The sequence below is a fragment of the Oncorhynchus mykiss genome, chromosome 8 (genome assembly GCF_013265735.2).
Source record: "Oncorhynchus mykiss isolate Arlee chromosome 8, USDA_OmykA_1.1, whole genome shotgun sequence".
NCBI classification, from domain to species: Eukaryota; Metazoa; Chordata; class Actinopteri; order Salmoniformes; family Salmonidae; genus Oncorhynchus; species Oncorhynchus mykiss.
The window spans coordinates 50,455,741-50,483,488 of NC_048572.1; the positions used below are offsets into that span (position 1 = coordinate 50,455,741).

Here is a 27,748-nt window from a genome sequence, read left to right on the forward strand (position 1 = left end):
CATCTACAAGTCCATGCTAGGTAAAGCTCCGCCTTATCTCAGCTCACTGGTCACGATGGCAACACCCATCCGTAGCACGCGCTCCAGCAGGTGTATCTCTCTGATCATCCCTAAAGCCAACACCTCATTTGGCCGCCTTTCGTTCCAGTACTCTGCTGCCTGTGACTGGAACGAATTGCAAAAATCGCTGAAGTTGGAGACTTATCTCCCTCACCAACTTCAAACATCAGCTATCTGAGCAGCTAACCGATCGCTGCAGCTGTACATAGTCTATTGGTAAATAGCCCACCCATTTTCACCTACCTCATCCCCATACTGTTTTTATTTATTTACTTTTCTGCTCTTTTGCACACCAATATCTCTACCTGTACATGACCATCTGATCATTTATCACTCCAGTGTTAATCTGCAAAATTGTAGTTATTCGCCTACCTCATGCCTTTTGCACACATTGTATATAGACTCCCCCTTTGTTTTCTACTGTGTTATTGACTTGTTAATTGTTTACTCCATGTGTAACTCTGTGTTGTCTGCTCATACTGCTATGCTTTATCTTGGCCAGGTCGCAGTTGCAAATGAGAACTTGTTCTCAACTAGCTTACCTGGTGAAATAAAATAAAATAAAAAAACTCAACATGTAACAAGTTATTTTGGGTGTCAGGGAACATGTCTGGAGTAAAAAGTTGATTATTTTCTTTAGGAATGTAGTAAAGCCAAAGTGGTTAATATAAATAGTAAAGTAATATACAGATACTGCAAAACAACAACTTAAGTAATACTTTTAAAAGTATTTTGCACCACTGGCTACTGAAACCTAACGTTACCTGATGTTTTCCCCAGTTGTTGGCATGTTTTTGCAGTGGCCACAAGAACACCTGTGGGTAAAAAATAAATGTTATTAGCAAGTAGCAGATCACTGCTGGTAATGAGCTAAATGCCATTAATTCTAAACAGTGGCTTGGAAATACACTTGTGTGGGTAAAGTAAGCAAATGGCTAGGTAGCTAAAAAGCTAATATCAAACCACTCATAAGTGACACATTTGCGTTTAGACTGATAGCAATGTTGCCATTGTCTTGCGGCTATTAATAAGCGTCATAAACTCAGAACCAGTGAATAAACAAAGCGATTAGGCTCCAGTTTATAAACGGAGGCCAGCTAGATGCATTTAGCTAGCTATAACAACGTTAGCTAGGCTACATAATGTTACATACCATTCAGACGTGGGGTGGTCAAACGTTGTTTTCCAAACTCACATCTTCTTTGTCGCTAGAAGCCAATGGCTCGAACATGTGTGACGACCTCGAAACCCTTCACATCGTCACGTTTTTGTATTTTTCTTTATAGTTCTGAAACCTATAAACTGTCCCATATCTTTATTCTTTTTAAATAACTTATATTTATCAGAGCCCGAGTTATGAGCTTTTAAAGCTGAAAAAACAGCATTCAAAAATATAGTTTTCGAATTCAATTGAGGCATGAGAGAGAAACAACTCAGCTTGATTGCCACTATGTATTTTTAAAACCGCAACTACTGGTATTGTTTAAATCATTACTCGAACAAATTATTATACTTTACAATAATGGATACATACTGAAGTGTATATTTGAATTGGAGCCAAAGTAGTGTACATTTCAGTGTGACTATGAATCGTCAACAACATCCTTCAAAATAAATACATTTTAAAGAAAGATCTGTTGACTATACAACACTGGATGGCATGAAAGATGGCAAAACGTATGATAATTCAAATTCTGCTTGCAGGAACGGATACTGGAGTTGCCGACATCTCTGCTGAGAGATTAGATGAACTGAGTTTGTCATACAGTCAAAGTATAAAAACAATTCAATACTCACAGCACTACAAGACAATCACACATAACATAAATACAACTGTAGCGAAGCAAGTAAAATGGTACAGTACTAGTGTGCAAAACCAGAGTGACTGGGTAGTGGTGTGTGTTGATAAACAAAAAGATCTGTAACAAACACAAACTACTACAGTAGATCATCATTCTTACCTTAGCTGAGTGCTCCATGGTAACGACCACGTTGAATCCAGCGCAGGCCACTAGATTCATGAGCCTGCCCATTCCCTTCATCTTACCCTAAGGGGGAAAAAACATGTTTCAGTGCTTTCAGTCATTATTTGGGTCCACAATAAAGTAAATTGTCATGGAGACACGTTTTCAACACACACACACAGCGGCACTCTTCCGCTGTGTGTCTTCTCTCTATCTCTCCCATGGTCTCAATGAATTAACATTCAGTTAGCTATCTAACTTGTTTTGTGGGATACAGGAATGAAAATTACCATGGCTAGTGAAATAGTCAGTGAAACATTTAGGCAATAGCAGCAACTTGTCTTCAATAGTACTGTCACTCCAACAACACTGGCTACAGCCTACCTACAACACAAAGAAGATGCAGGTAGTGAAGGCCTGATGGTTTATAAAGTCTAGCTAATGCATTGTGTTCTTAACCAGCTAGCTAGCATAACTTGCCTTGTTTGCTTCTCGTTGAAGATGCTCCCATCCATGATCAGAGCATAGTTGCAGCTTTTCTCAAAGTAATGACAACTAACTAGCTAAATCAAACTACAAGCAAAATTCGCTATTTATCTGAGAAGTCAGCTTCAACGATGATTGAGGACTAACTATACTGAGCAAAAATATAAAGTAAAGTGTTGGTCTCATGTTTCATGAGCTGAAATAAAAGATCCCAGAAATGTTCCATACGCACAAAAAGCTCATTTCTCTGAGTTTGTCCACAAAATTGTTTACATCCCTGTTAGTGAGCACTTCTCCATATCAAGAAGCTGATTAAACTGCATGGTCATTACACAGGTGCACCTTTTTCTGGGGACAATAAAAGGCCACTCAAAAGTGCAGTTTTGTCAACACAATGTCACAGATGTCTCAAGTTTTGAGGGTGTGTGCAATTGGCATTTTGACTGCAGGAATGTCCACCGGAGCTGTTACCAAAGAATTTCATGTTAATTTCTCTACCATAAGCCGCCTCATGGCAATTGGCAATACGTCCAACTGGCTCACATCCGCAGACTACGTTTAACCACGCCAACCCAGGACCTAACATCCGGCTTCTTCACCTGCTAGATTGTCTGACACCAGCCAATCGGACAGCTAATGAAATAGAGTATTTCTGTCTATAATAAAGCCATTTTGTGGAGAGAAACTCATTCTGATTGGCTGCGCCTCGCTCCCCAGTGGGTGAGCCTATGCCAACCCATGTGTCACACCCTGATGTTTCACCTGTCCTTGTGCTTGTCTCCACCCCCCTCCAGGTGTTGCCCATCTTCCCTATTATCCCCTGTGTATTTATACCTGTGGTTTCTGTCTGTTGCCAGTTCGTCTTGTTTGTTCATGCCTACCAGCGTTTTGTCTCCTGGTTTTTCCCTAGTCTGTCCTGACCCTGTACCCGCCCACCGGACCACTGCCGGTCTCTGATCCTTAGCCTCTGCTCTGGATTATTGACCCCTGTCGTTTGCCTGCCTCTGTGGTTACAATAAACATTGTTACTTCACACAGTCTTCAATTGACTGATATCCTTTATATGAACGGTAACTCATTGAAATTGTTGACTGAAGGCAGAGTGCGTGTGCATACACACCTTCTCGCCTGTCACTCATTCACACCCCCCCTCAAAGATTCAAAGCAGTGATTGGTGTAACTCTATTGGTAGACAATCTACACCTATCCAATGCTTTTACATTTTTGAGGGAATTGAAGGCTAATGGCCAGGGCTAGCAAGAAATGGGATGCGGCTCAAAATGACAGTTAACCACTGACCTCTCGCTTCCAAGAAGTTTAGGATATCGATTGCTATGCTTTCTAAACTCAAAATAATTCTGAACTGTTGAAATTACTGCAATATACATTGAGTGTACAAAACATATCTCCACTTTTAATGTGCTCATCGCTTTTTATATAATTTATTTTGTCTCCATTCCCTTTATTGAAAAAATACTGTATTGCATTTGTTAATTCACAATTACCACTGACCTTCAGTTTTTGCTTTTATGACATAAATTCGAAGTGTCCACATCACCAATGAACTATCATGGTCCAAACATACCAAGACAGTCATGAAGAGGGCATGACAACACATTTTCCCCCTCTGGAGACTAAAAAGATTTGGCATGGGCCCCCAGATCCTCAGCTGCACCATCGAGAGCATCCTGACCGGTTGCATCACCACCTGGTATGGCAACTGTGAGGCACTACAGAGGGTAGCGCGAACGGCCCAGTACATCACTGGGGCCAAGCTTCTTGCCATCCAGGACCTCTATACTAGGCGGTGTCAGAGCAAGGCCCTAAAAAATTGTCAGACTCCAGCCACCCTAGTTATAGACTGTTTTCTCTGCTACTGCATGGCAAGCGGTACCAGAGCGCCAAGTCTAGGACCAAAAGGCTCCTCAACAGCTTCTACCCCCAAGCCATTAGACTGCTGGACAATTTACATTGACACCCCCTCTTGTACACTGCTGCTACTCACTGTTTGTTACGTTTGTTTGTTACCTATGCATAGTCACTTCCTACATGTACAGATTACCTCAACTAGCATGTACCCCTGCACACTGACTCGGTACCGGTACCCCCCCGTATATAGCCTCGTTATTCTTATTGTATTACTTTTTATTTTAGCCTACTTGGTAAATATTTTATTTTTCTTGAACTGCGCTGTTGGTTAAGGGCTTGTAAGTAAGCATTTCACAGTAGGTCTACACTTTGTATTCGGCGCATGTGGCAAATAAAGTATGATTTGAATACAAAGCTTCCTCAGCGTAGCCTATTTTTTTAAATCCCTTTCCTTAACCCTGACTCAATCAGCTCTCATTCCCCCCTTCTTCACAGGAGAAGCCTCAAACAAGGTTCTAAAGTCTGTTGACATCTAGTGGAAGCCTTGGAAAGTGCAATATGACCCCATAGACACTGTATATTCGATAGGCAATGACTTGAAAAACTACAAACCTCAGATGTCCCACTTCCTGGTTGGATTTGTTTCTCAGGTTTATGCCTGCCATATGAGTTCTGTTATACTCACAGACATCATTCAAACCGTTTTAGAAACTTCAGAGTGTTTTCTATCCAAATCTAATATGCATATATTAGCATCTGAGCCTGAGTAGCAGGCAGTTTAGTTTACTCTGGTACCTTATTCATCCAAGCTACTCAATACTGCCCCCCCAGTCCCAAAGAAGTTGAGGGCTTGTAAGTAAGCATTTCACGGTAGGTCTACACTTTGTATTCTGTGCATATTCGATTGTATTCGGCGCATGTGCCAAATAAAGTATGATGTGATGTGATTTGATTTGAATACAAAGGTTCCTCAACGGATTTAAAAAATCCCTTTCCATAACCACTCCGCATGAAAGGGGAAGAAATTGACATGCTCTGATCTGGTGAAAATGTATTTTTTTTTTAAATCAAAAGGCCTACCTGATTACTTCTTATCCCTTGCGCAAATTGCCTACAGCTGTGTCTGTCTGACTGGAGCTTACTGGGTAGGGCCCAGCATATTTTACAAGCTTCAAGCAGACCCAAGTTTAATAGTTGATACAATATTTCAAGTTCCTTGCAGACAGGCTGTGCGTAGCCAATGTGATTATTAGGTTATTTATTTTCATCTGGATAGTGTTTTTTTTTTTTTTTTTGGCTTCATGTAGGCTATTTTTTACATATTGGCAATAGAAGTTACTTTTTAGATTTGCATCATTTTCATTTAGATAGAATTTTGAATAACCACATGACATTGATTTTGATCAATTAAACTGTTCCACAAAAACGTGCATATGAAAATCATAACTGGCATGCAGATCAGTAGAAATGGTACGATAACTCGGAAAAGGTTGCTGACTGCTGGTGTAGCCTATTACCGGCAACTTTAGGAGCATAATGGCAGAATCTTTGCAGTGGGACGAGGAGGGTCAGGTTGGGAACAGGTTATTTTTTTTCTTCTGGTTAGTCTATATTGGTCTCTGGCTCCCTATTTGGTCATTTGTGTCTATATATTTTTTATTGCATTGCTTAAAGCATCAGGCAAAGTAGCCTACATATAGTTGATTGTATTCAAACAAAGGGTGTGTCTAAAAATACACATTTTAAAATTTGGACCAATCGATTGGTCAAAAGAACAGATTGCTTTTTTGTTGTTGTTGGACAGCCCTAATTCATATCATACTGATGTAGGAAATTAATTTGAGCCAGTTTGCTACAACAGTAAAATAATCCTGCAGCAACATGAAATTTGGATTATAATAAAAAAATGTGTAGGGGTTGATACATTTTTTTTGTTAGGGCAAATCAAGTCTGAAATTTCAAAGTGGTAATTATAAACTTCAGAAGTCTTTTTTAAAACTCAAATCACTACATGTTTGCATTTCCTGCAAATTAAGATGTTACACATTTCAGGCTGTAGTCCGCCTTTTAAAATTACATTTCACCACTTTTTCAGAAAAATGACCATACGATAAGCATACCATAAGCTAAAAAACGAATAGATACAGGTGCCTTAGAGCATGTTTAGCCCCTAGGAGAGGCATTACTGTTTTTGTCTGGTTCTATATCAATACGAAACTCTTTCCATGGAGGTTATTTCGGTAATATTACAAATTTACCACATTTTATTGATTTAATAGCAAGTAGTTTAGTGACTTTCAGTGTCCGAGACCAGAAAAATATATACATTTACTCATCCAGAGCTAAGCTTTAGCAATGTTGCTAGTTATCTGTAGGATATAGTTCCTTAAAATGACACACTATCTCTTTAACTAATGTGTGATGAACATATATTTAATGATGTATTAGAAAGAAGGGTATTCTCTTTCATTTAAATAACCGTACTTTCTTATTAAAATTGAAATAATGTTAACATTATGTTTGAACCCAGATTGCCATAACTTTCAATCTGTGATTTTACAAACGTCTTAGGAATATGATACTCTAGGTACCTTTTTTTAAGATGAGGAGGACCTTTTATGGGTTGTGAAAGAAGAATTCACTTACAAAACAGTTCTGGGATGTGAAAACTTTTGATGCTCAATATCTCAGAACTATGTTTTGCGCAGATATAACCTTTATAGTCCCATGGTCTCGATTTGTCATTATTTTTCAAAGTGGATACTGTAATAGCCAGAGGGCGGCTATAAATTAAATGCTTCATGATTCTGACTGTGATAGATGTCTGGCCAGAAGCCCCAGCTGATCAGGATGCCATGCTTTCTGTGCAGCTACATCAAGGGAGCCTGAAGATGATTGATGTCTGGAATTTCTACATTACTGTCTGATGAAGAATATATGTCAGGGGAGTGAAAATTCGATCCCAGATCCCCACTGATCTTCTGGCTGGTCTCTGATATGGAATATCAAACCTGTGGCAGCTGGAGCTGATGCACCATTGTGTATGCAGTATCAAAACATATGCACCGAGGGAATAATGTTTTTAGACTTTGCCTAAAGGCCATCTATGATAGATTTACACATGGATTAACATGGATGTACATTGCACACCTAACTCGGTTTCCTTCCCTAGCTGAAGCTTTGAGAAGTGCCTGGTAGGTCAGTCAAAGCTGCGCTCTGAATTATGTTCCCGTCTCTAGACATTTCGAGGGGCCAAGCCCTGATTCAGTACATGTCATCTAGTGGAATTGACAGAAATTCCCCATCCCTGGTCTCCCGTTTTGTCATTTCCCCATTATCCCTCTCTGTCTGTCATCGACTCACCCAGAGGAGGGATTTTAATCCATCAGGCAACACACTGTCCACTGCCATTGAATGAAGGTAATTGACAAGCTCACCCAGATGATAAATGTTCCTAACCAATTAGATTTCCTGCAGTGGGTTGCTGGGTCACTGAGCTACAGCGCTCCGCGTTAGCGGGACGGGTCGGCACTAAAAGCGTATGATGAATTAGTCCCTACTGTAACTACTCCTCTCTGAGTGGTAGAGTGGAATTGCCAATTTTCTTCCAGAAAAGTGCTCTACTAAATAGTTTTGGGGCCCAGAAAAGCTTATCTAGCCTAGCAGGTATGAAGTAGGGCTGTGTCGATTTATGTAATTTGGGGTAAGGATTAATTGTCATGCAAATAGCACGGTTATGGATGTAATTGTCATTTTTGTAGAAAAATGTTTTGAACTTGTAATGCACCATAATGCATATTTGAAACTTAGCTACGACATACCTAACGAATGCAACACAGCTTTGGTGACACCGTCTCAAAAAACGAATAGTTCTGACCTCTTTGAAATGTTGGAAATGAAGCTTCTCCACCCAACCGTGACGGTCTGCTCATAAAATAATGACCAACTTTACACTCTTCATGTTAAAAAAAAAAAAAAAAAAACTGCTATGGGGAAACAACATCTTCTTTATCAAATTCATTCCCCACTTCTCATAAAATGAATGTGGTAATACAATTATGACGATTATTACGTATAATTGTTGGTGACACAATTATACAACAATTGTGCACGCCCTAGTAGGAAGCACATCCAATTTTCGTTTAGTTTCTGGGTGTGGCAACTCAATGGTCTACTGCAGAAAGGAATCCAAAACTAATCATATGTCCTCAAAATTGTTCTTGTCATTGGGAATGTGGAACTATGTCAAGCTTATTGGCTTGCTCTGGGACTCATGTGGAGGAGTCAAGTGTTAGTCAGCCTAGAGCGCCGTAGATTTACAATGACAAAACGATTTGAGTGCCATTGTGGCACCCATAGTTCCAAGATCATTACATTTTACTAAGGATGCAAATGACAATGTTATTGTCATGGAACGTTTGGTTCCAACATGGTCAACACTAGTTAACAATCCAGTATCTCTGGGTTTTCTGAACACTGTTTCTGGCAGTGCCCCGGGGGAGTCTGTCTTGGCCAGGCTGTACTATATACCGTGGCCGTCATCTGTGATCTCATCTCGCAACTGCTACTCACGCTCTGTCTCTGTCTCTCTCTGTCTGTGTGTCTGCCTGTGGCTTACATCTCCCTGAGTCTGTGTGTTGGCATGTAGAGATGCATTTTGGAAACACTCATTGATGTCTATAACATTTACCTGTCTTTGGACTCATGGTTATAATGCCATGTTTTGAGTGGCCTACAAAGGTAATGTGTCATGGCCTTTGTCTGTTGTGATGTGCATTACAGTCAGTGCGTTTCGGCTGAAATTGATTAGGCTTACATAGGATCAATGATCCATGGTAAATTGAATTAACAACAACAAAAAATCAGTCAAGGTCAATTGGGATAAAATGTCCAATGAATTGTCTGGAGGCAGTTGACATTGGGATTGATAGCCTATGGTTATTTAGATATGTTGTTAATGTATTATGTATCACTTTTGCTGCTGGTGATTCTCTGATCCACCTCTACGGAGATGACACCATTCTGTATACTTCTGGCCCTTCTTTGGACACTGTGTTAACTAACCTCCAGATGAGCTTCAATGCCATACAACTCTCCTTCCGTGGCCTCCAACTGCTCTTAAATGCAAGCAAAACTAAATGCTTGCTCTTCAACCGATCCCTGCCCACACCTACCCACCTGCCAAGCATCACTACTCTGGATGGTTCTGACTTAGAATATGTGGACAACTACAAATACCTAGGTGTCTGGTTAGACTGTAAACTCTCCTTCCAGACTCACATTAAACATGTCCAATCCAAAATTAGATCTAGAATCGGCTTCCTATTTCGCAACAAAGCATCCTTCACTCGTGCTGCTAAATATACCCTTGTAAAATTGACTATCCTACCGATCCTTGACTTTGGCGACGTCATTTACAAAATAGCCTTCAACACTCTACTCAGCAAACTGGATGCAGTCTATCACAGAGCCATCCGTTTCGTCACCAAAGCCCCATATACTACCCACTAGTGCGACCTGTATGCTCTCATTGGCTGGCTGCTTCATATCAGTCGCCAAACCCACTGGCTCCAGGCCATCTATAAGTCTTTGCTAGGTAAAGCCCCACCTTATCTCAGCTCACTGGTCACCATAGCAGCACGCGCTCCAGCAGGTATATTTCACTGGTCACCCCCAAAGCCATTCCTCCTCTGGCCTCCTTTCCTTCCAATTCTCTGAGCCATTGACTGGAATGAACTGAAAAAAATCACTGAAGCTGGAGACTCATATCTCCCTCACTAGCTTTATGCACCAGCTGTCAGAGCAGCTCACAGATCACTGCACCTGTACATAGCCAATCTGTAAACTGTAAATAGCCCATCCAACTACCTCATCACCATGTTATTTATTTTGCTCCTTTGCACCCCAGTTCCGCTACTTGCACACTCATCTTCTGCACATCTATCACCCCAGTGTTTAATTTGCCATACTGTAATAATTTTGCCACTGGCCTATTTATTGCCTCACCCCCCCCCCCCTTATCCTACCTCATTTGAACACACTGTATAGAGACTTTCTCTATTGTATTATTGACTGTATGTTTGTTTATTCCATGTGTAACTCTGTTGTTTGTCGCACTGCTTTGCTTTATCTTGGCCAGGTCGCAGTTGTAAATGAGAACTTGTTCTCAACTAGTCTACCTGGTTAAATAAACAAAAAATTAATACCAGCCTTCGACTTTTATAACATTAAACCGGTTTTCCAAGATACATTTATCAATATATTTGAAGAGAAATGCATACTTCTTTAGACAATGTTAATATTAAAAGATGTGTCTGAGTAATGTTTTAACCATCATAAGTCAATAATGGCATAACACTAAAAGCCTTTTGTGGGGAAAAACTCATTCTGATTGGCTGGGCCTTGCTCCACAGTCGGTGGGCCTGGCTGCCAAGTAGGTGGGCCTATTCCCTCCCATGCCCACCCATGGCTGCACCCCTGCCCAGTCAAGTGAAATCCATAGATTATGGCCTAATGAATTTATTTCTATTGAAGGATTTGCTTATATGAACTGTAACTCAGTAAAATCTTTTAAATTGTTGCATGTTCCGTTTTATATATTTGTTCAGTATAATATGAACGCAATGGAACACAACGTATTTAACCTCCTTTGTTTTGGCTTCACAAAAGCAATCTTTGAATGGGTGTGCAATGACCTTGGCTGTGTGTTGGGCATTGACTCACCCTCTACAGGCTTCCTTTTTGCACCTACTGTATGTCTTTTAACACACATGGAAAGTTTTTTTGCTTTACTGTAAACATACTAGGATTGAGGTCTCCTCATCTGATCTCCGTATTGTCTCCGACTAAGTTCTGAAACCCAGCGCCTATTGTGCATAGCAATGGATGTTTATTCATCCTAATGTTAGTTTTCTTATCAATTGCTTTGGTGCTTTTTTCACACGTATGTGGTGAATTTAGGACAAAACAACAAAATGGCAACACTTATATTCAAATCATTTTATTGTGCATTAATTTTGTTTTGGAGACATCTTTCACCATGCGTTGCATGCGTTCTGTCATTGAAGCCTCCAAAAAGTAATAAACCTTTTTGTGATTGTGACTGAAAAAGTGCCTCTGGCCTTTTTTAATATCTTTATTTTTTTAACGGATTTTGAAAGTATAAGGGGAATATGGGTGAACAAATGCCATGGTCAAGGTTACGATGACGCTAGTTCAATGGGTGGAGCTTACTCAGGTGTTCAAAGGCGCATATCAGACCGAGAACCTAATGTTTCTTCGGTAGTTATATTATGAGCTTTAGTTTTAGAAAATTATCTCTCTGCTGAAGAGACAGTTACAGGGATGGTAAAAACTTGATTGCCGTAGCAACGTAAGGGAAGCTGGGCAGAAGGGAGTGGTGCTTCAAATACAGCGGTTCTGTAACATTTAATTGAGCCTCATTCTCCTTAATTGCCGGCCCATAACACGTTGCGGAAACTGTATAGGAAGCTCTGGGGACAAGTCATCTGAATACTGGACTGCCAATAAATTGGCAGATACAAACAGATTAGCATCTTTAGTGGACAACCGTTCTTGAGGGCTTGAACAAAGTGGTTTTCAATTTCGTTATTTGGTGAAGCAGCATTTGAGTTGTGTGGTTGAAAACAACAGTCCCTTATCTCTGGTATATCTTGGCATGCGTCATTCAAGACTGAGTTAACATTTTGTGCAGCGCAATGGAATACTCAGTGTAGATGGTGGAAACATTTTGTGGGGGAAACAGACCTGGGGAGTCTCTCAAGTTGGACTTAATTAGATTTAATTTAATTTACCTTGAATATTGCAGCACATTTGTGTAGGGCATTAGCCAGAGAGAACCCGCTGAGTTAAACAATAAATGGTGGCTGAATTTATCCTCAAGCCAACTACCTCAGTGTTAGGCTATTTGATGTGTACTTCTGATAAAAAAAAAAAGTTAATGAGTAGCAGCTAAATACGGTATATTCAGTACATTTGGGAAGTATTCAGACCCCTTTTACTTTTTCCACATTTTGTTACGTTACAGCCTTATTCTAAAATGGATTAAGTAAATAAATACAAATCTTCATCACTTCCCTATAATGACAAATCAAAAACAAGTTTTAATACATTTTTGCTAATGTATTAACCATAAAAAAGGTAAACATAGTTGTGAAAAAAAAAGCCATATCTCAGACTGGCCAATAAATCTGAAGATTAAGATGGGCTAAAGAACAGACACTGGACAGAGGAACTCTGCCTAGAAGGCCAGCATCCCGGAGTTGCCTCTTCACTGTTGACGTTGAGACCGGTGTTTTGCGGGTACTATTTAATGAAGCTGACAGTTGAGGACTTGTGAAGCGTCTGTTTCTCAAACTAGACACTCTAATGCACTTGTCCTCTTGCTCAGTTGTGCACCGGGCCTCCCCACTCTTTCTATTCTGGTTAGAGACAGTTTGCGCTGTTCTGTGAAGGGAGTAGTACACAGCGTTGTATGAGATCTTCAGTTTCTTGGCAATTTCTCGCATGGAATAGCCTTAATTTCTCAGAGCAAGAATAGACTGAGTTTCAGAAGAAAGGGCTTTGTTTCTGGACATTTTGAGTGTGTAATCGAACCGACAAATGCTGATGCTCCAAATACTCAACTTGTCTAAAGAAGGCCAGTTTTATTGCTTCTTTAATCAGCTGTGTGGTTTTCAGCTGCTGTGCTAACATAATTGCAAAAGGGTTTTCTAATCATCAATTAGCCTTTTTATAATTATAAACTTGAATTAGCTAACACAACATACCATTGGAACACAGGAGTGATGGTTGCTGATAATTGGCCTCTGTACACCTATGTAGATATCCCATTAAAAAATCTGCTGTTTCAACATAAACAATGTCTACACTGCATTTCTGATCAATTTGTTATTTTAATTGACCAAAAAAATGGTGTTTCTTTCAAAACCAAGAACATTTCAAAGGTGACCCCAAACTTTTGAACGGTAGTGTATGTTCATACTTTATGTATAAATAGAACCTCATAAAACTACATTACAGTATTAACTATATGTACTGTATGAGACATGCATCCAGTATACAGTAAATGTGTATCCAAAATTAAGTTGCTGGGGGCATTTTGATATGCTTTTGATACTGCTTTACTAAAAATGCATTTGCCAATACAGTACTGTAATACCATAATATATGCCATTTTACGTAGCAGGCGCTTTTATCCAAAATGACAACAGTGAGTCAACACATTTTCCTATGTGACCCCAGTGGGAATCGAACCCACAATTCTGGTGTTGCTATTGACATTTTCTTACTAACTGAGCCACACAAGACCTTAACAATACATAAGTACCATTCATTACTGTAAAAAGGAATACATGATTACAATACAGGTGGAAGGTGTTTGATTTTAATCCCATCATAAAGACGGCGCCGGAGAAGATGGCTGACATTTTACATGTTCCTAACCGATTGTATTTTTATGTTTTTTGTGTTTGTAAATTAATTTTTGTACTTATGTTGCTGTTACCGTCTCTTATGACCGAAAAATAACTTCTGGACATTTAGAACAGCGATTACTCACCATGAACTGGCAGAAGCTTTTTTATTTGTTCAACAAGTCCGACGAGCCCGACGAACGTCATACTGCTTTCCCGGGAACAGGCCCAAATCCCTGTCATTTGCGTGAAGAGACGATGAAGAAAAAGAGGACGGGGGTCAGGCTGCCTTCTGAGAATTCGTAGGCGATCGAAGAAAACCCCCCTGCCTTCCGTTCTACTATCTAACGTGCAATCATTGGAAGTTGTGGCTGAACAACGACATTATCAATATACAGTTGGCTGGTTATACGCTGTATCGGCAGGATAGAACAGCAGCGTCTGGTAAGACAAGGGGTGGCAGACTATGCATACAGTATATGTAAACAACAGCTGTTGCACGATATCGAAGGAAGTCTCGAGGTTTTGCTCGTCTGAGGTAGTGTATCTCATGATAAGCTGTAGACCACACTATCTACCGAGAGTTGCATCTGTATTTTTCGTAGCTGTTTTACATGCCACCACAGACCGACGTTGGCACTAAGACCGCACTCAATGAGCTGTATTCCGCCATAAGCCAACAGGAAAACGCTCATCCAGAGGCGGCGCTCCTAGTGGCCGGGGACTTTAATGCAGGGAAATTTTAAATCTGTTTTACTAAATTTCTGTCAGCATGTTAAATGTGCAACCAGAGGGGGAAAACCTTTACTCCACACACAGACGCGTACAAATCTCTCCCTCGCCCTCCATTTGCAAATCTGACCATAATTCTATCCTCCTGATTCCTGCTTACAAGCAAAAATGTAAGAAGGAAGCACCAGTGACTCGATCAATAAAAAAGTGGTCAGATGAAGCAGATGCTAAGCTACAGGACTGTTTTGCTAGCACAGACTGGAATATGTTTCGTCATTCTTCCTATGGCATTGAGGAGTACACCACCTCAGTCATTGGCTTCATCAATAAGTGTATCGACGACGTCATCCCCACAGTGACCGTACATACATATCCCAACCAGAAGCCAAGGATGACGGGCAACATCCGCTCTGAACTAAAGGATAGAGCTGCCGCTTTCAAGGACCCGGAAGCTTATAAGAAATTCCGCTATGCCCTCCAATGAACCATCAAACAGGCAAAGCGTCAATACAGGACTAAGATCAAACTGTACTGCTCCGATGCTCGTCAGATGTGGCAGGACTTGCAAACCATTACAGACTACAAAGGGAAGAACAGCTGAGAGCTGCCCAGTGACACAAGCCTACCAGACAAGCTAAACTACTTCTATGCTCGCTTCGAGCCAAATAACACTGAAACATGCATGAGAGCACCAGCTGTTCTGGAAGACTGTGTGACTTCGCTCTCCGTAGCTGATGTGAGTAAGGCCTTTTAAACAGGTCAACATTTACAAGGCCGCAGGGTCAGATGGATTACCAGGACGTGTACTGCGAGCATGCGCTGACCAGCTGGCAAGTGTCTTCACTGACATTTTCAACCTCTCCCGGTCCGAGTCTGTAATACCAACATGTTTCAAGGAGACCACCATAGTCCTTGTGCCCAAGAACACGAAGGTAACCTGCCGAAATGACTACCAACCCGTAGCACTCACGTCTGTAGCCATGAAGTGCTTTGAAAGGCTGGTCATGGCTCACATCAACACCGTTATCCCAGAAACCCTAGACCCACTCCAATTTGCATACCGCCCCAACAGATCCACAGATGATGCTATCTCTATTGCACGCCACACTTTCAATGGGAAAGAAATGTTAGAAATGTTCATTTTCAGTACATTTTGATGGATAATGCAAGTATATTGCCTAATGTGAGAACAGTGTAAAATACTGAAAGTTACAGTAGTGTAGGATATTACATTCAAAACGCTTTTTTAAAAATTTTTTTTACTGTTCCCAGATATAAATTATTCTGGCACAGATCTGGCCCACACACTGCCCACCATCAAAATTAGAAACGTGTGGGCCAGCACACGCTGTAAAATGATTAATTCTGAAAGGTCTGGGCCATAATAGTGAAAACATATTGTAAAATAAAAAGTTGTGGCCCAAGTCTGGCCCACATACTGCACAAAGGTACAGCGGAGTTCCCACCTAGGTCCCTGGTCCAAAGATGGGACAGATGCAGGCTGACACACAGGTCTTATATGGGACTACATACACCAACTCTACTCCCCAAATTACATTCAGATACTCTGCTATTAAATGCTGTATTTAAACAAAAGAGAAGATAAACAAAAGACGAGTAGTTGCAGAATAAGGTCAAAACATTTTGGTTTATTACAAGTTGCAACAGGGAAAATGAAGCGTAGAAAAAAGGCCCACAAAAGCCCATAAAAATGTTTTCAAAAATAAGTACCATTGACTGGAATTGGAGTTGTGCCACAAATGCTAAAATGTGACCATTTCAAACATTGGGCAGGTAAACAAAGCATGGCCTGCTATCATACCTTGTCCATAGACTGCTAACAGGGTAAGGACATTTGGGTGAACAATCCATTTAATTACCGTTTCCCCTTCCCATGGAAAGCCCACTGGTGTTGATGGGGCTAAATGTTTTCTGTATTTAATTGCACAATAGTATACACTATTTGTGAGGCCATTGTAAGTAGAAGGTGAGACACAAGTGGGGCTTCGAAGGCTAAGATTATGTAAGAGAATTCGAAATTCTGATCCATTGACTTTGAACTGTCTGTTATTCTGAACATTCTATTTCAACATTTGAACAGAGAAAACCATCAGTTATTAAACTAATACAGTTAAGGAATAATAATTCTAATAACAATTCCACATAGGAGTTCTACCTGGTGTTGATAGGGTTAGAATATTTCCTGAGCCGCTGGAAGGAGATACAGGGAAGATGTGTCCATCCTCAGTGCCGGATGAACATATCCTCCCCATCTCTCCCTCCACCAGCTGGCACATACCAACCCTCACTCCAAACCATTCTCCACCCTCAAATCCACCCCTCTCCCAAAGTCCATCATGGCACAGGTGACTCAACACTCCTGGATCGTCTCTTTTTTTTTTTCTCCTTCACGGTCTGCTGCTAGTTGCAATCCCGGACACTCTAGATGTTATCGGATTCCTCTGGACAGCAGCTAATGAACAAGAGCACAAGTCCCGTCATGCGATGTGTTGTGATGAGACATTGTGTAAATATGAGAAATCCTTACCAATTTAAAAATCCCTCAATCAAAGGGAAGCAAAAGAAGTGTTCTAATTTACTTTTTTTTTGCCAGTAGGTTGGTAATTGTGCGCCTCATTACATGCCACACGACATCTTTCCACGCTGCATCCTCAATGAGGCTCAAATGGTTAATCAAAAGGAAAAACACAGTTGAATAATGTATCAATTGACCTCAAAAAAACTTTAAGCCACAAGTGACTTCCGCTTTTCCCCAGGTGAGGGAAGCCTATATGGTCCTAGGAAACGCGTACCTGTATGCTCATTCTGATGGTATTTGGAGGTCGAAACATCATGATTTTATTTTACATAAAGTTTAAAGATTTTACTGGGAAGAGATGCCTTTTTCATTAAAAAAAAGTTTTTGTGGACATAAAAAAAATGATTTTTGTCTTAACTGAAAAAAGTATTTGACTCCCATTGACTCCTTCAAAGACAATTGGTTACAAAGTGGAATGAAACTCACCAGTTTGTTTTAAGTCAGACCCCTGAAGATTGAATTCCAGGCTCAGGAGACCTTGCTGATCTTTCAAAGGCAGAAAGCCCTCTTCAATAGCATATTCTGCTCCATTCTGCTGTCTTGTTTGTAAACTCAGCAAAAAAAGAAACGTCCCTTTTTCAGGATCCTGTCTTTCAAAGATAATTCGTAAAAATCCAAATAACTTCACAGGTCTTCATTGTAAAGGGTCTAAACACTGTTTCCAGATAGCGTCCCACCTGGCCACCCACCGGTGAAATTGCAGAGCGCGAATTTCAAACTACAGAATTCAATATCGATATTTAACTTTCATAAAATCACAAGTGTAATACATCAAAATAAAGCTTAACTTCTTGTTAATCCAGCCGCTGTGTCAGATTTCAAAAAGGCTGTACGGCGAAAGCACACCATGCAATTATCTGAGGACAGCGCCCCGCATACAAAACCATGAAAAACATATTTCAAACAGGCAGGTGCGACACGAAAGTCAGAAATAGCGATATAAAAAATGCCTTGCCTTTGATCTTCTTCTGTTGGCACTCAAAGGTCCCAGTTACATCACAAATGGCTATTCGATAATGTCCTTCTAATATCCATAAAAACTCAGTTTAGCAGGCGCGCTTCAGTCAATAATCCACCCAGTTTCCCTCCATCAATATGCATACAAAATGAATCCCAAATGTTACTAATAAACTTTTCCAAACCAGTCAAACAACGTTTATAATCAAACCTTAGGTACCCTAATACGTAAATAAATGATAAAATTTAAGACGAAGAATCGTTATTGTCTTTACCGGAGAAAAATACCAAAGAACGTGCTCTCATTCACGTGCTTGGAAACACTACAGCCAAAATGGAAGCCACCTAGAAAAACTACAATTTCTGGCTCGTTTTTCCAAAAACCAGCCTGAAACTCTTTCTAAAGACTGCAGTTCCTAGGGCTTCCACTAGATGTCAACAATCTGGGAGGCCTTTTAATAAAAGTGACAGCCATTGAAAATAGTGGTAGGCTGAATTTCTTTGGGGGGGGGGGGGGGGTTTGTCTTCGGGGTTTCGCCTGCCATATCAGTTCTGTTATACTCAGACATAATCTTAACAGTTTTAGAAACTTTAGAGTTTTCAATCAAATTTCTATCCAAAGTATCAATATCCCCAGTAAAATGAGCCTTATATCGACCTAACCTGAAACCTGACTCAGTTACACCAGCTCTGTCAGGAGGAATGGGCCAAAATTCACCCAACAAGCTTGTGGAAGGCTACCTGAAACATTTGATCCAAGTTTAAATTTTAAAGTAAAATTCTGACCAACTGGGAATGTGATGAAAGAAATAAAAGCTGAAATAAATCATTCTCTACTATTATTCTGACATTTCACATTCTTAAAATTTAAGTGGTGATACTAACTGACCTAAGACAGGGAAGTTTTACTTTAAATGTCAGGAATTGTGAAAAATGGAGTTTAAATGTATTTGGCTAAGGTGTATGTAAACTTCCGACTTCAACTGTATGTGTGTGTGTGTCCTGATCTTTCTTATATCGCTCAGATATAGCATAGACACTTCAGTGGGGACTAGCTGTTGTTCCATGTAGTGAATATGATATTCAAATGCATTTGTATAGCTTAATAGCAGTAAGGCCAAATCAGAAGTTTCAACAAATATTTTTGTTATATTTTTGGGAGATTCTTCAAGGGGTCGTAAAATTCAAAATCAAATAGCAAAATTATCCTTGGTATGACAAATCAATTCCATATACATATGACCAAAATAATGTGGACACCTGCTTGTCTAACATCATTCCATTAATATGGAGTTGGTCCACTCTTTGCTGCTATAACAGCCTCCACTTGATGTTGGAACATTGCTGCGGGGACTTGCTTCCATTCAGCCACGACCATTAGTGTGGTCGGGCACTGATGTTGGCCGATTAGGCCCGGCATGCAGTCGGCGTTCCAATTCATCCCAAAGTTGTTCGATGGGGTTGAGGTCAAGGTTCTGCGCAGGCAAGTCAAGTTCTTCCACACCAATCACGACAAACCATTTCTGTATGGACCTTGCTTTGTGCATGGGGGCATTGTCATGTTGAAACAGGAAAGGGCCTCCCCCAAACTGTTGCCACTAAGTTGGAGCACAGAATCGTCTAGAATGTCATTGTTCTTTGTAGCGTTAAGATTTCCTTTCAATGGAACTAAGGGGCCTAGTCCGAACCATGAAAAACAGCCCCAGGCCATTATTCCTCCTCCACCAAACTTTACAGTTGGAACAGTGCATTAGGGCGGGTAGTGTTCTCCTGGCATCCCCCAAATCCAAATTTGTCTGTTGGACCGCCAGATAGTAAAGCGTGATTCATCACTCCAGAGTACGCATTTCACTGCTCCAGAGTCCATTGGCGGAAAGCTTTACACCACCCCAGCCGACGCTTGGCATTGCGCATGGTGATCTTAATGACAAAGGGAAAACAGTCTTTTTTTAAAAACATTTTTACAAAGGTATTACAAATAAAATATAGAAATACCTTATTTACATAAGTATTCAGACCCTTTGCTATGAAATTGAGCTCAGGTGCATTCTGTTTCCATTGATCATCCTTGATGTTTCTACAACTTAATTGGAGTCCACCTGTGGTAAATTCAATTGATTGGACATGATTTGGAAAGGCACACACCGGTCTCTATAAGGTCCCACAGTTGACCTTGCATGTCAGAGCAAAATCCAAGCAATAAGGTTGAATTAATTGCCCGTGGTGCTCCAACACAGTATTGTGTTGGGGCACAGATCTGAGGAAGGTTACCAAAACATTTCTGCAGCATTGAAGGTCCCCAAGAATACAGTGGCCTCCATCATTCTGAAATGGAAAAAGTTTAGAACCGCCTAGACTCTTCCTAGAGCTGGCCGCCCAGCCAAACTGAGCAATCGGGAGAACAGCCTTGTTCAGGGAGGTAACCAAGAACCCGATGGTCACTCTGACAGAGCTCTAGAGATCCTCTGTGGAGATGGGAGAACCTTCCAGAAGGACAACCATCTCTGCAAAAATCCACCAATCAGGCCTTTATGTTAGTGGCCAGATGGAAGCAACTCATCAGGAAAAGGCACATGACGGCCTGCTTGGAGTTTTGCTTAAAGACTCTCAGGCCATGAGAAACAAGATTCTCTGGTCTGATGAAACCAAGATTTAACTATTTGGCCTGAATGCCAAGTCACGTCTGGAGGAAACCTGGCACCATCCCTATGGTGAAGCATGGTGGTGGCAGCATCATGTTGTGGGGATGCTTGTGGCAATGCTTCCCATCCCACCTGACAGAGCTTGAGAGGATCTGCAGAGAGGAGTAAGAAACTCCTCAAAGGTGCGCCAAGCTTGTAGCGTCATACTCAAGAAGACTCGAGGCTGTAATCGCTGCCAAATGTGCTTCAATAAAGTACTGCGTAAAGGGTCTGAATACTTATGTAAATGTGATATTTCAAGGGGTCTGAAAACTTCCCGAATGTGTAGCCATCCCCCAGGGGATGGTCACTTGTTTGTTTTCAAGTGTTCAGGGAGGGTTTAGGTACTGTAATTGTATTTCTCTGAAGGGAGGGCCATCCATTTTCATTTCAGAGGTCTGACATTCTCCATGTAACCCTTATTATAAATAACGTTCACTCCCTTAGTTGAGTCCATCAGTATTTGAACAAAACTCTTTAAGCTATTTTCCTGTTGTTATAACTGCTTTTATAAACCTTTTTTTAGTTTAAAAGATCCTTCACCTGTGATAGAGAAACACTGTTCTCCGTTATCCAAAACCAAAGCCGGTGGGAGTGTCATTGTAGCAACAGGCTTACGCTGGTACTCCACGCATTTCTAGACAGGGCAGGTTGCAGGGCAGATGGACACCACAACAAACAGCAGAGATTTAAACCGCCACGAGCCCAGGACAATCCGAGATCTCAGCCACAAGGGTTAATCTGGTCGCAGGCTGTGTTAAAGCTTTCAGGAAACCTTGATAGCTAGTTAGCAGCTCTTAAGACTTTTTTGGTTGGCAGGATCCCTGGACAGATCGTAGTGGTCCTAGCAACTAATGCTAACTGCTTGATGGGATCTAAATTCAAAAGGTAGCTAGAAACCAAATTCTTTCAATAGAGCACTTTTAAGGACACTATCTACCAGTGTCCTAAGCGAGCTACCGGTGTCGTCGTCTTTGGATTTTATATGGCGGTTGGCAACCAACTTTCAAGGTTTATTACTGCCAACAACTGGACTGGAGTGTTGCCCCACCGCAATTGTCGCATAATGTATTTAGCCGAAAAAGAAAAAAAATATCCCACCTTGTTCAGCGTATTTTGTTTTGGCGATGTTGTGAAATTTTACTGACACATTTTTCCGTATGGCCTGTTGTGACTTTTTTTAATGCATCAGGTCATTCATCCACGTGAAATGGTTGGATGAAAACCTTGTTAGTGAGACAGTCCTAAAATAAACATCAAAGATATACACTTTCTCAGAGTAAGCCATTAGCCTCTGCATTGGTGCTAAAGCACCTCAGCCAGAGTGGCATCTTTATGTCATGTCAGAACTCAGGGTATATCCCCAGGCTACTTATTACACTGAGAACCGAACCCAGCAGTTCTCCTATAAAACTGTGTAAGGAGGAGGATGCAGCAAGCCCCAGAGCCTGTTCCCTTTCAGGTCAGATTTCTTTGAAGAGGAATGATCTGCGCCTAGACCCTTAAAAAACGATAGAGGATGAGGATCTGGCCATTCGTCTACCAAACGGCATTGACATGTAACCTTTTGCGATCCCATCCTCTATTCTTGTCTGGTTGTTGTTTGTTTATGTAGATTTTGCCCGTAGGTTTTATTCATAGACCATCGGATGATCATCCGTGATTATTTGTAGTATAACCAACCGTTTGGCGTTGGAAAGAAGAAAAGAGGGGATATTGTTATGGAGGGGAAACATGACAGCTTAGCATTTAGAAAAATATTTGTCTAAGATGTTTTTTCCAGTACACTGTGTAATGTAGCATTTGAATGCAGTAAAAATAAACTGCTTGGGGCCTCCCGAGTGGTGCAGTGGTCTAAGGCACTGCATTAAAGTGCTAAAGGCATCATTACAGACCCGGGTCACAAAAAATGGAGGATATACTCACCCCAAAACCCATAATCTATTCCTGACACACAAAACACAATTCATACATTATAAAGCAGATACCCAACTATGATTTGATATTTGAAAAGGCAAACCTCACAAGTTGCCCTGGTAATGCTTACACCATACTGTGTCCTTACCAGAGCCCCTGTCAAATCAAATTATATTTGTCTCATGCGCCGAATACAACTGCAGTAGACTTTACAGTGAAATGCTTACTTACAAGCCCTTAACCAACAATGGTTATTTAAGAAAAAAATAAGTGTTAAAGTATTTACTAAATAAACTGAAGGAAACCATTTAAAAAAATCAAAGAAGAATATAGAGAATAACAAATATTTTAAAGAACAACAATAAAATAACAGTAACCAGGCTATATAGAGGGGGTACCAGTACGGAGTCAATGTGCGGGGGCACATGTTAGTCGAGGTAATATGTACATGTAGGTAGAGGTAAAGTGACTATGCAGAGTAATAAACAGAGTAGCAACAGTGGGTAGCCATTTGATTAGATGTTCAGGAGTCTTGTGGCTTGGGGTAGAAGCTGTTAAGTAGCCTTTTGGACCTAAACTTGGCACTCTGGTACCGCTTGCCGTGCGGTAGCAGAGAGAACAGTCTATGACTGGAGTCTTTGTCCATTTTTAGGGCCTTCCTATGACACCGCCTAGTATAGAGGTCCTGGATGGCAGGACGCTTGGCCCCAGTGATGTACTGGGCCGTACCCACTACCCTCTTATAGTGCTTTGCAATCAGTGGTGCAGCTGTATAACTTTTGAGGATCTGAGGACCCATGCCAAATCTTTTCAGTCACCTGAGTGGGAATCGGCATTTTCATGCCCTCTTCACGATTGTCTTGGTGTATTTGGACCATGACCGTTCATTGGTAATGTGGACAAAAAGGAACTTGAAGCTCTCAACCTGCTCCAATACAGCCCCGTCGACGAGAATGGGGTGTGCTTGGCCCTCCTTTTTCTGTCATCCACGAACATCTCCTTTGTCTTGATCATATTGAGGGAGAGATTGTTATCCTGGCACCACACTACCAGGTCTCTGACCTCCTACCTATAGGCTGTTTTGTCGTTGTCGGTGACCAGGTCTACCACTGTTGTGTTGTCGGCAAATGTGATGATGGTGTTGGAGTCGTGCTTGGCCATGCAGTCATGGGTGAACAGTAAGTACAGGAGGGGACTGAGCACGCACCCCCGATGGTGCACCCCCGCGTTGAGGATCAGCGTGGCAGATGTGTTGTTACCTACCCATACCACCTGGGGGTGGCCCGTCAGAAGGACCAGGATCCAGTTGCAGAGGAAGGTGTTTAGTCCCACGGCCCCTAGCTTAGTGATGAGCTTTAAAGGGCACTATGGTGTTTGAACGCTGAGCTGTAGTCAATGAATAGCATTCTCATGTAGGTGTTCCTTTTGTTCAGGTGGGAAAGAGCAGCGTGGAGTGCAATAGAGATTACGTCATCTGTGGATCTGTTGGGGCGGTATGCAAGTTGGACTGAGTCTAGGGTTTCTGGGATAATGGTGTTGATGTGAGCCATGACTAGCCTTTCAAAGCATTTTGTGACTACAGACGTGAGTGCTACGGGCCGGAAGTCATTTAGACAGGTTGCCTTTGTGTTCTTGGGCACAGGGACTATGGTGGTCTGCTTGAAACATGTTTGTATAATATACTCGGTCAGGGACATGTTGAAAATGTCAGTGAAGACACTTGCCAGTTGGTCAGCGCATGCTCCGAGTACACGTCCTTGTAATCCGTCTGGCCCTGTGGCCTGTTGACCTGTTTAAAGATCTTACTCACATGGGCTATGGAGAGTGTGATCACAGTCGTCCAGAACAGCTGGTGCTCTCATGCATGCTTCAGTGTTGCTTGCCTTGAAGCGCACATATAAGTAATTTAGCTTGTCTGGTAGACTTGTGTCACTGGGCAGCTCACGGCTGTGCTTCCCTTTGTAGTCTGTAATAGTTTGCAAGCCCTGCCGTATTCAACGAGCGTCGGAGCCAGTGTAGTAGGATTCAATCTTTGTCCTGTATTGACGCTTTGCCTGTTTGATGGGTTGTCGGAGGGCATAGCGGGATTTCTTATAAGCGTCTGGGTTAGTCCCGCTACTTGAAAGCGGCAGCTCTACCCTTTAGCTCAGTGCGGATGTTGCCTGTAATCCATGGCTTCTGGTTGGGTTATGTGTGTACGGTCACTGTGGCGACGACATGAAGCCAGTGATGATGTAGTATACTCCTCAATGAACATCTGACTCGTTAAAGAAAAAATCTTCGTACAGTCCGAGGTGAGTAATTACTGTTCTGATATCCAGAAGCTCTTTTCGGTCATACGAGACGGTGGCAGAAACATTGTGTACAAAATAAGTTAATAACGCGGGAAAAAAACACACAATTGCACAATTGGTTCGGAGCCCATAAAACGGCAGCCATCTCCTCAGTTCTGTTTCCAAGTTACTTACCTCAACAATAGCCTTGGAGTAACAGACAAACCAACTTACTTTATACAGTTTTTGTCAGCGTCATCACTATGACACAAATTCTCCAAAAATCCATAATGGTGTCAGATCTTGACTGGGTCTTTTTGTCAAAAAGATGTCCCAACGTTTCCTGATTTATTACTGAGCTCTTTCGCAGCCCCCAGCTAAAACCCTGTATAACAGAGAATACAGACCGGATGTACTGTACAGTACAAGATAGAGGTCGACCGATTATGATTTTTCAACGCCAATACCGATTAATCAAACAATTTTTTAAATTTATTTTTATTTATTTGTAATAATGACAATTACAACAATACTGAATGAACACTTATTTTAACTTAATATAATACATCAATAAAATCAATTTAGCCTCAAGTAAATAATGAAACATGTTCAATTTGGTTTAAATAATGCAAAAACAAAGTGTTGGAGAAGAAAGTAAAAGTAAGAATGTAAGAAAGCTAACGTTTCAGTTCCTGGCTCGGAACATGAGAACATATGAAAGCTGGTGGTTCCTTTTAACATGAGTTTTCAATATTCCCAGGTAAGAAGTTTTAGGTTGTAGTTATTATAGGACTATTTCCCTCTATACCATTTGTATTTCATTAACCTTTGACTATTGGATGTTCTTATAGGCACTTTAGTATTGCCAGTGTAACAGTATAGCTTCCGTCCCTCTCGCTCCTCCCTGGGCTCGAACCAGCAACACAACGACAACAGCCACCATCGAAGCAGCGTTACCCATGCAGAGCAAGGGGAACAACTACTAGAAGGCTCAGAGCGAGTGAAGTTTGAAATGCTATTAGCGCGCGCTAACTAGCTAGCCATTTCACTTCAGTTACACCAGCCTCATCTCGGGAGTTGATAGGCTTGAAGTCATAAACAGCGCAATGCTTGACGCACAATGAAGACCTGCTGGCAAAACACACGAAAGTGCTGTTTGACTGAATGTTTACCCGCCTGCTTCTGCCTACCACTGCTCAGTCAGATACTTAGATACTTGTATGCTCAGTCAGAATATATGCAACGCAGGACACTCTAGATAATATCTAGTAATATCATCAACCATGTGTAGTTAACTAGTGATTATGATTGATTGATGGTTTTTTATAAGATAAGTTTAATGCTAGCTAGCAACTTACCTTTGCCTGTTACGCAAATGCAGTAAGCCGTCTCCTTGTGGAGTGCAACGAGAGAGCGGCAGGTCGTTATTGCGTTGGACTAGTTAACTGTAAGTTTGCAAGATTGGTTCCCCGAGCTGACAAAGTGAAAATCTGTCGTTCTGCCCCTGAACAAGGCAGTTAACCCACTGTTCCTAAGCCGTCATTGAAAGTAAGTATGTGTTCTTAACTGACTTGCTTAGTTAAATAAAGGTATAAAAACCAACAATAAATAAATAAACAAAACAAAAATTGGCAAATCGGCGCCCAAAAACAGATTGTTATGAAAACTTGAAATCGGCCCTAATTAATTGGCCATTCCGATTAATCAGTCGACGTCTACTACAAGACCTTCAGGCAGAGTGTGTTACTGTACAAAATCAATTGCTATCGTTCGATTAAATGGCACTATTTAACCTTTGAACCTACTTCAGTGAATCATTAACCCTTTTATTTTCTAAATGATTGTGACCATAAACAGCAGTGCTCCCAAAGCTATTACAGAGAGATGCAAGAGGCACATCTCGTTCAGAGATATTGGAAAGCAGGGATGGGCTACTGACCAAATGTAGCTTATGGCCCCCAAAAGGCTAGGGCTGGCTCTGACTGCATGTGTGGGTATTGACGTGGGTACGCAGACCGACGAGCCTCTGCGGCCCTTCACGATGAGTTTGGATTTGTTGTGGCCCCCACCCCCATCAAAGTTGCCCATCCCTGCTGTAAAGCATTTGTGCATGTGCTCTGGTGTTCACTCTACTCTCAATGAATATGATAGCTGTGTGACATCAAATTCCTAGAAGAGTAGCCTCTTGTTTCGTGCTATCTTTGTGTCGGAAGTCTTCCTGCTACTTATGATAATGTCATCACTGAATCTTGTGATAACACTGTTATCACTGTTATTAGAATGCGTAATCCTCTGTCAGCTGAACCCACTCCAATTATCCAACAGAGAATATTCCACAAAATGTCTGTGTCATGCCAAAACCGACGACAGGGTGTGATTATCTAATGTAATTCTCTTGCTTTTTTTCTCTCTCAATCCATCCCTTTCTTCCTCTCCAATGCTAGGTGTGCTGGTGAAGGCCCCAGTAAAGGAGGGATAGAGGATAAGTGTATAAAAGAAGAGTGAAAGTGTCTGACTGACGTGGTGACTGAGGATGAAGAAGAGCAGGAGTGTGTTAGCGGTGACACCAGGCGACGTGAGTACATTAGCTGCATCGCTAGGGCAACAGCACTAGGTCTGGGAATCATGTCAGATTTTCTTGGCCACTTTGAAAGGGGAAAAACATTTTTTTGGGGGGGTACTCTTCAGACAGACAATTCTCCCAACAAATCACGAGTTTCAATAGGAAAACATTAGAGATGCGGACACAGTGTGGACTCTGATAGCTAGGCAAAAG

At 41.3% G+C, this 27,748-nt stretch overlaps 1 protein-coding gene across 2 annotated transcripts in view; it reads left to right on the forward strand.

Annotated features, from left to right (window-relative positions):
- The window catches only part of LOC110530023 (cAMP-specific 3',5'-cyclic phosphodiesterase 4B), a 135,158-nt gene that overhangs the window by 12,037 nt on the left and 95,373 nt on the right, over nt 1-27,748 (forward strand). For both annotated transcript variants that reach the window (XM_036985564.1, XM_036985565.1), the window contains exon 2: nt 27,417-27,547. In XM_036985564.1, coding sequence (XP_036841459.1) covers nt 27,506-27,547 — 42 coding nt within the window. In that variant the 5' untranslated portion in view covers nt 27,417-27,505. The remainder of the gene's footprint in view (nt 1-27,416; nt 27,548-27,748) is intronic.